The 9,689-nt window shown below is 42.7% G+C and overlaps 1 protein-coding gene across 1 annotated transcript; it reads left to right on the forward strand.

Moving 5' to 3' along the window:
* Window positions 1-585: 585 nt before the first annotated feature.
* Window positions 586-6,791, forward strand: LOC100541889 (asparagine--tRNA ligase, cytoplasmic). Its single transcript, XM_010725114.2, has 7 exons — window positions 586-918; window positions 1,297-1,496; window positions 1,913-2,048; window positions 3,056-3,169; window positions 3,972-4,103; window positions 4,625-4,756; window positions 5,364-6,791. The coding sequence occupies exons 1-7, from the start codon at window positions 601-603 to the stop codon at window positions 5,493-5,495; spliced, it is 1,164 nt and encodes a 387-aa protein (XP_010723416.1). The 5' UTR covers window positions 586-600; the 3' UTR covers window positions 5,496-6,791.
* The last annotated feature ends 2,898 nt before the right edge of the window (window positions 6,792-9,689 follow it).

A 9,689-nucleotide genomic window follows, 5' to 3' on the forward strand; every position in this document is an offset into this window, starting at 1 on the left:
AAGCCTGCAGTGACCCACACGGTGGAGCTGCTGAGAGCAGCGCTGAGCCCTGGGGTCTGCTTGCTGGATAGCAGCAAACAGCATAGGGGAAAGTGGCCAGCATGAAAACTGCTCTTTTCATGTTGTGGTGAAGTGCTGACTTGTGAAAACCATTTGGCCCATCTTGGAGATCTGATGTGAGGTCAGGCTGCCAACTGTCTTGTCCACGTGTGTTTGTGAACGTCTCCGAAGAAGATTGCGATGTCAACAAGGTCCATTCTCCAGGATTTCACCAAACTTTGTTACAGCCAGTTGAAATCTCCTGTCCCACAACTTGAGATATTTGCCCCATTTTCCTCTGTAACCACTCATTAATTAGTTGAAGGTAGTAAGAAATTTTCCTTTGTCTAGCTTTCTGTTCTTCCAGATGAATAAACATAGCTGTCTGTGATGCATTACACTTAATGCATCTGGAGGCTTCTACTTATCTGTCAGTAGTACTCAATCCCATTCACGTTAAGTCTGAGACTTGTGGTGGGTTCCAAATGGCATTTGCAAGGGTGATATGATCAGATTACTAAACAGTCACTTTGATACCACTATGCTTAGAAGGATTTTAGTATGTTTTGTTTCAACTGCATTGCTGTCTCTACCACAGTGCCAGACGGAAGCAAAAAATGCACTCCTGAAAGTTTTGTTTCTCTTTCAAATTGTCAGGCTCCAGGAGGCCACGAGCTGAACTGTGACTACTGGGAGCTTATTGGTCTGGCCCCAGCAGGAGGGGCTGACAATCTCCTCAATGAGGATTCAGAGGTTGATGTGCAGCTTAACAACAGACATATGATGATTCGAGGCGAGAATATGTCCAAAATCTTCAAGGTGCGCTCCATGGTGGTACAGGCCTTCAGGGATCATTTCTTTGCCAATGGATATTATGAAGTAAGTATATTTGCCCTTCTTGGCAAGTGACTGCTTTAAGCTCCTTACTCTAAGGCAATTTTTTTTCTGGAAAGCCCTTACAGACTTCCCCATTAACCTGAAATGGAGAGAAAAAGGTCATTTCATAGGGAGCCATGATGTGATTGCTTTCATAGACATAGATCTCAAAGGTGTATGGACACTTCTGAGGTGTATAAATGTTACAAGATGATTCACAAACGGCATGAATACCTCTTTGTGGGGTGCTGAAGAATATCAGAATGAAGTGCTTGTATGCATACATAACAGACTTCTGTAGATGGTATTCTGGAAGGGTGTGCCTTACGTCACTGCCGTAATGCATTGTCATCATTGTCCTTAATTCTTTGTCTTTTACAGGTCACACCACCAACGTTAGTCCAGACACAGGTGGAAGGAGGTTCAACTCTGTTCAAGCTGGATTATTTTGGTGAAGAGGCCTACTTAACACAGTCATCCCAGCTCTACCTGGAGACCTGCATTCCAGCACTAGGAGACGTCTTCTGTATTGCTCAGTCCTACAGAGCTGAGCAATCCAGGACACGCAGACACTTGGCAGAGTATGAAGAGAATTGTACTTTGTTATTTATGCATGCGTGAATTTCTAAATTGGGGGAGTAGCAGGTGGCTGGATGATAGAATGCACAGTGAGAAGGCAGCAGAATGCAAACGTGAAACAGCTGAGCAAAAGTATATTTGGGGGTAACTCCTGCTATCAGTGAATGTCCAGCTGGTTGTTGATTCAGTGATTGAGGATTTGGTCAAAGCAGAGCTGATGCATTTGTAGGAAACTTTGTCTTTTTAGAATGCACAGTTCATACTGTTGGTTTTTTTTGTTTGATTTTCTTCGCAGAGTAGAAGTGGGAGAGCTGAAAAGGGGGACTAAAGTGGTTTTTGTGTATTTTCTTACAAGATTTTTTTCATAGCTAAAAATCTGTTGTGTGTGTTTATGTAACATCATGACCTGATGTTTCAGATATACTCATATTGAAGCTGAATGCCCTTTTATAAGTTTTGAAGACTTGCTGAACCGTTTGGAGAGCTTAGTTTGTGATGTAGTTGACAGAGTCTTGACATCACCTGCATCAGGCTTATTGCTTGACCTCAACCCGGTAAGCGAGCAGTGGTGTGGGAGCCATGAGTAGGCACAGTCTGGTCTTTACCTTTCCTGGTCACCCTGCTCACCTAGGAGAGACAGGGCATGGCAGTGGGCTCTGCTTATATAAGAGGAATTTAAAGTGACATCAAAGAGTGAAAATGCTGCAAGGCTGGCAATGACTATTCCAGGAGCTGGGGACTGAGGGGAAAGAATTTACATGGCTGATATGTTCCAGGAACCAGCAGTGTGCTGGTATTTATTGTGTACAGTACCAGTGGAATAAAAACCTCTATCCTAAAGCTCATAATAATGTTCAGCTGGTACTCGCAGGTCACACACAAGTGAACAATGAAATTCTGCTGTTGAACTTTTATCCTGGAAGATGAAGCTTTGTAAGGCTGTCTTCATTTGTTAGAGACCCTTTGTCTTCCTGCTGCCTTTGCAAGGAAAGTTGGTACTCTCTTAAAGCCATCTTATCTCTTGTCACCAGCTTTCCTTTCAGAGCACATGTGCTCTCATCCCTGACATTTTTGACCTATTTTCCTGATAAACACTGGGAGGTTCCATTTTAAATTTGATCACAGATGAGCAGGAGATGTGAAGAGTAACCCACCCTATGAACTTCCCACAAGAGCAAATTCTGCACCAGTTCAGTGCGCAGGGAAGCAAAAGTGCTTTTTTGTGGCCCTGGTTTTGGAAGCCCTGCAAACTGCACTGTTTGCAAAATCAGTGTTTGTGATGAATGCAGACAGAAAGAAAGCAGCTTTGAAAATGCTTCCTGCCCTCCCTCTCCTGCTGACTTTTTCAGCATCTGTTCTGTGAGAGGCGCTGGACTTGGAAGATGCTTTTGTTTGGTTCTAGTTTTTCAGTACTTCCAAGCTTTTAAGTAGTAACTTTTTGATGCATGACATAGAGTATTGTGTGTGCTCTGACTGAGGATGTGGACTTGTTGATCAACTGGAAAGATAAATCTTAGAATGCCACACTCCTAAGTGTTGGGATCTCTACTCCTGTTTACAGAACTTCAAGCCCCCAAAACGTCCTTTCCGACGAATGAACTATGCTGAGGCAATTGAGTGGCTAAAGGAACATGATGTGAAAAAGGATGATGGTACCTACTATGAGTTTGGGGAAGTAAGTCTTTCTGAGGCTCTTCAGAAATTGAAAACGAAATCCCTCAGCTGCATGCTGAAGGTGTATAAATCCCTTGGAGAACAGTGTTTGGACCATGATGCCCTTGTGTTTACTGTTTCTGTGTGAATCTTTGTGTATTGCTTGGAATGATAAAGAGTGAAATTCTCATCCTGTTTATAATGAGTTTTGCTGTAAACCTTCGAGAGGCCTTTTATCTGGAGAGGATTTTATCTGGACTGTTTTGTTGTAGTGCACTCGCATTGAGGAATGTAAATTTGGAGGGGGAGTTGGGTTCCATGTAATGCCTTTGGACCCTAGAATCGAAACGTGAGTTTTCCTTCCCGAACCTGTGGATGTGGTGCACAGCACTGGGTGGCCCTGCAGGGGCAGGTGGGGTACCCCAGCCAGTCTGAGGTTTTTGTTCTTAAAGCCCATGGAAAACAGTTTCAGGGAGGAAAAAAATTAAGCTGTTCAGTTGTTAGCTGTGCCCAATTTTCTGTGTGGATTATTGGGTAGAGTTGAGTTTTATTGAACAGATTTACAGGTGTTTTTTTTTTTGTAGATCTGTATGTTTTTTAGAGAGATATATATATATATAATCTCTAAATTTAGATATATATGTATACAGTTTCTTGAGATTTTCCTGAGATATTTGTTTTAAAAATATATGTACATCAGGATGAATGCTTCAATATTTGTGGTCTCAAAGTGTCTTCTTCCATTTCCTCCCTGATATGTTGTGGGTCTTGAGGTTTTAGAGTGTTTTTGGTTTTAAATATTAATAGAGCTTTTTTAACCTTAGGATATTCCTGAAGCTCCTGAGAGATTCATGACAGACACCATCAATGAGCCAATTTTGCTGTGCCGATTTCCTGCAGAGATCAAGTCCTTCTACATGCAGCGCTGTCACGATGATTCCCGGCTTACAGAATCTGTAAGTTCACTTTTTACATAGTGTTGCTTTCTAAATAGAGTGGGGATATCTACTTGAATGAGTACTACAGGAAAACTTCGGTGAGTTCATACCAGAATTTGTTCTGGGCATCTCCTGGTGTGACTTTGTTGGTGCTACAGAAATAAGTGAAACAACACTGAAGTGTTTAAATGTCAAGACATCACTACGAGCTTACTTTTCATTGCCTTTTGGTTGGCGACTCCTTATAGGTTGTACTGTCTGAAAACTAGCTGTCTGGCAGCCAGGAGGAGTGGTAGATGTTAGGAGAGCTACTGCTTTTGTAGTTCAGCAATTCAGTGTCACCAGGAGTATAAAAGATTAAGTCGGGGAACACAGTGAGTTGATTCCTGCCATCAGTAAATTGAGTCTGGAAGAAATTGCCTTTCTTCTGCTTTGGAGACTTGAAATTGCATAGGAAAATGTATTGTCTTTTAAGTTTGAGCTGTCTTTCCTGCATGTTCTGAAGTTGTAACAGTATGGTCTCCTGTTGTATCTTGTAGGTTGATGTGTTGATGCCTAATGTTGGTGAAATTGTTGGAGGCTCTATGCGTATCTGGGACAGTGAGGAGCTACTGGAGGGCTACAAGAGAGAAGGCATTGATCCCACGCCATATTACTGGTACACTGATCAGGTATGTAGAACAGGTTCAATGTGCTGCTTGTCATTTTCTTAAACCACTTTTAAGATGATGCAGTCTAAATTGGAAAGATTTTTTTTGTGGCCAAAAGCAGATAGTCACTTAACCAAGGCCAAAATGCTATGGATAATAATTTGCATTCTGTTAAAATTGCTTTTCTTTGCTGAAATGGATGCTGCTCATGTCAGACTGCCTTCACTGAACTGTGCTTTGCAGGTACATTGCTTATGTAGTGTCTTCCATACTGTGCTACGTTTCTGAAGCCCTTGTATTTGCATAAAGGCACACTGGTCTTTTCAGACTCTAGTAGTTTTATCTCATTTAATGAGAGGAGAAAAGAATGAGGTTGGAAAAATGTCATTACGACTTCCTCCTTCCATTTTCCTCTGCTAGTCCTTACTTTGCCCCAGGAAATTCAGGAACTGAACACAGATATCTTGCCTGAGAAGAGCATCATCTGTATTCCTCCTCACTCATGCAGAAGGTGGTGTTGGAAGGGTTTTTGCTTTAATGTTTGGGGCTTTTTGGCTTTGGTGGTATCACTGCAGCTGAGGCATAAATAACAAGCAAATGTTTAATCTCTGTGTTTTTAATTTCACAGAGAAAATACGGTACGTGTCCTCATGGTGGGTATGGTTTGGGATTGGAGCGATTCCTGACCTGGATTCTGGATAGGCACCACATCCGAGATGTCTGTCTGTACCCTCGCTTTGTCCAGCGCTGCAAACCATAGCCATCCTGATGATAAACTCCTAAGAAATCAAGGAACTGATGCTTGGGAATGAATGATAAGCTCTGCTTAACCTGTCTGAGAACAAGACTTTTGGCACCCTGTTGTTCATACATTCACTAAATTGGCGTGTGAAAAGTAAAACTTAAACTTTTTTTTTTTTTGAAGTAAAATGCTACTGATTAACTGGAAGAAGGCCTAGAAAAAAAGAATGTTAGATGCATTTGTCAACATAAAAACAAATCTTGGTAAGGTGGCGTTTAAAAAACAAGATACGCTTCTGCTTTTAATTTCTGTGCTTTATTTAAAAAAAGAAACACACAGGGCATCTAATTGTTTTTAGACTTTTCTTTTCTCTTGTCTTTTCTTATTGGAGAAACTGGGGATTCAAGCTTTTCAAATTCCTAAATCCTGACCTCTGAGAATGATTTGAAGATATTTCTAAATAGATTAATGAAGTGTTTTAAAAAAAAAAAGAAAAAAGGGGGATAATTAAGTGGTGTATTTGTTTTATTATCTCTTAATGCTTTTAATGGAAATTCTGTTTGAGATTGTTCGGTTGCAAAGTATGTAGTACTGAGCACTAAATTCCACTGCAAAAGGCTTCTGTTCTTTCCAAACTGTGTATTGGTTAGAAATGATAAGACTCGCTGTGAGGTTTGCTTTCCTACCTTTCCTGATTCCTGTGGACGGAGTGCTGCGGTGGGACCACATGCACCCAACGTGGGCTGAGTTACAGGAGGAGAGGACATGTTCTTGGAGAGCTGTCCACGGACAGTCGGACAGTGCCTTTGAAATTAAGGTTATTTCACCCATCAAACAAGAAACTGGTAACTTTGAAATGTAATTGGATTTCAGCATTGTGCACTGTTACTGTCCTCTCCTGATCACTGTAATTCAAGCACTGCTTTCTCACTTGATGCTAGGGGATGTTTTGAGTGTAGAACAGTTCTGTGTTTCCTTGCTAGCTCAGTTCACTCTTGTGCTACTGCATCTTAGCAGATTATAGCTGTAACCAAGCTACCAAATAGAATTAATTAAATATTTAATGTATTGAGTCATCTGTACGCTTTTTAGCCATGAATAATATGAGTCCTTGTACTAGGGGAAAAAAATCAGTAGGTGCATCATTGGCTAACTGCACCAAACTTTATCTGGATTTGCCATTCATGCTGAGCTATGCGATATCCATATTTTTGTAATAAAAGGCTTTTTCTTCATCTTGCATGCTATTATGTAATCTGGTTTAAATCAGCAACCAATAAATTATGGCAGCACAAGTTGGTGTGCAGGACAGCAGTTCTTGATCTGTAACGTCTGCTTATTTCCATGTGCTTGGCCTTTACAGCTTACTTGTTTAATATGTTCTCCCCTGGCATAGACAGTATCTCCATGAGGAAGAACAGAATTAAACTTTCAAAATATAGAACTATACAATGCTTAGAGTTGGAAGGGACTCTAAAGGTCATCTAGTCCAACTCCCCTGCAATGCACAGGGACACCACAGCTCCATCAGGTTGCCCAGAGCATGATCCAGCCTGGCCTTGAATGTCTCCAGGGACGGGGCATCCACCACATCCCTGAGCAACTGTGCCAGTGCCTCACAGCCCTCACTGTAAGACTTTTTCCTTATATCTAATCTAAATCTCCCCTCTTCAAGCTTGAAGCCATTTCTTCCCTTGTTCTATCACCACAGATCCTGCTAAAGTCTGTCCTTTCCTGCAGCTCCCCTTTAGATACCGAAGGCTGCAATCAGGTCACCTCGCAGCCTTCTCTCCGTGCTGCACAGCCCCAGCTCTCAGCCTATCCTCATAGGAGAGATGTTCCAGCTCTGGGTCATCTTTGTGGCCCTTCACTGGACACACTCCAACAGCTCCATGTCTCTCCCACAGCATATCTATGTTCTAAAGTGGGGGGTGGGGAAGTGTTGTTTTTTGGTTTTTTTTGGGGGGGGAGGGTTTAAGCTAAATAACTGTTAATTTAGATTGACACCAGCCAGTGCAACTGAAAGCAACGTGGCCATTTGCAGAGCTGCTGTGCTGGGGTTTCCTGGGGATCACAGTGGCCCTGTGGCCTGCAGGTTGCCTCTTTTGAGTGGAGAATTCAAAGGTGCAGGATGAAACAAGCATGGATAACAACCAGGATGGTTCTTATCTGCATCTCTTTGAGTTCATACTCCTAACTGGTTTTCCCAGTCCTACTGTGGCCTAGAGAAAGAAAGACAGCAGATTGTAAGAGCTGCTTCTTACACAGCGCCGTGCTTCAGCTGTTCCTCACATTTGCCCTACTTCTCTTTTTGTACATATATTTTTAATGTGTTTGTTGTCTGGACTTAGAAATTAAGGGATTATTTTAAATACCTACACAGGTGTAGTCAGCCATTAATTTCCTGATATTTGGGGTACTGTTGCATAGGTGCTAATTATATAAAGTAGAAGAAGAAGGGGATGATGAACTAGCTTGATTGCAACAAGACAACAGATTTCTAGCTCCTAAATGACATAGGAAATGCACTGGCAGCAAGCTATGGGAAGAGTCCACCCTTATCCAAATGCTGGCCATGATACCAGATGGTAATCGCTCCCTTTGGGCTTGTGTTGTTCGTGGGGTTGGGATGTTGGGTTTTTTGCTTTTGTTGTTTAATTCTTATTTTGTTTTCACTGTTGGTGTTTTTTTTGTTGCATTTACATCTGCTGCTGTGCTGAGATGCTTGGGAAGCTTTCTGTAATTCAGAATATGTAGAAATTTATGAACATATTAGTATTTTTTTATATATATATATATATAATATATACTGTCCAGTATATATTATTTATATATATATATACTGTCCAAACTCTTGCAGTGGTAAGGAGGGAAGAGAGAGAAAAGATATCTCTTGTTGGTATATTGCCATCCTCTCCTCTCGGCCCAGAAGGGTGAGCTGCTTTGTCAAGGTTAAAAGCACCACGTCAGGGAGGAAGGATGGAGGACTTGGAGGGAGCTCATGGAAGAGGCAGATCAGATAAGGAGCTTAGAAGGGGGCTGAGATGAAAAGCCATGGAGTCAACTGTAACTGAGTGTGCTGCACAGTTCCATAATCTGCTCGTGGTGCAGAAGCAGGGCTGGGTAGGCCCAGGCATAGGGCAGAGTACAGAATTCAGCAAAACCCCATTCAGAGAGTCCTGCAGGAGAGGGTTAGGAGGAGCTGTGGCTGCAGCTGGAGCACAGCCCGTGGGGACGTGGCAGTGCTGAAGCGCTGCTTCAGAACAAGTCTTGCCCCAAGTTAATGCTGGCTCTTTGTTCCTGACTCAGCATCCAGGTGTCATTCAGGTCTCTGTTCTTTAAGGAAAAAATCAGAGGCTGAAAAATGGTAAAAGCTGCTTTCTGTCCCTTCAGCTGTGGCTGTGCAGTGTGTCTTTTTTTGTTGTTGTTTTAATTGTGTTGAGTTTGTTACTTTCTCTGTTGATGATCTTGTTGATCATATTGATGATGATCTTGTGAGTTTCTAGCAGCTCTCCAGAAAGCCAGCTTTCAGGCTCTCCAGCAGAAAAACTTTGTTTTTAAGCTCTTACTGGGGGCTAATTTAATCACATTTGTTGTTCTGTTGCTTCTGCTGTTATGTGGCTAGCGGCACACCTTGGTCCTTCACATCTGACTTCATTTTTTGGTAACGCAAGCACTCATTTTTGGGTAACAAAAGCACTCATTTTTTGCTAACACGAGCACTCATGTTGTTTGCACTCATGGGTAACATCAATTAGGTGCTGGGGAAAGCACACAGCAGCTGCCAGGGAAGAGCAGCAGCTTCATGCCGGCTTCTCTACAATGCCTCATCAAGTTCACATCCCTTGAGTGTTGTGGCCACTACTGAGAGCACTCCAGGTGCTTGCAATACAATAGCGCTTAATTTTACATTATCAGAAGGAGTAAACAGAGCCTCCACGCTGATTCACCCTCATGCTTTCTTTCATTTCTCCTCGAGGTATTCCTGCACAGACTGACGGCTGGACGGGGGAACCAACCTCGGCCCCACGACCCTCCCGCACTCGCAGCTCTGAGATCACCGTCGCGTTCCTTTGTTCTCGCCAAAGTCGGACCCGAGCTGCCGGGTGTCTGCGAGGGACGGAAGAGAAGCATTAAAGTTCTGCATTACGGGCCTGGGCTGTCGCGCCCGGCACGCTGGGGGAATTCGTTGAGGCGACGGGGAACGCCGGC

Source organism: Meleagris gallopavo, chromosome Z, assembly GCF_000146605.3.
Source record: "Meleagris gallopavo isolate NT-WF06-2002-E0010 breed Aviagen turkey brand Nicholas breeding stock chromosome Z, Turkey_5.1, whole genome shotgun sequence".
NCBI classification, from domain to species: Eukaryota; Metazoa; Chordata; class Aves; order Galliformes; family Phasianidae; genus Meleagris; species Meleagris gallopavo.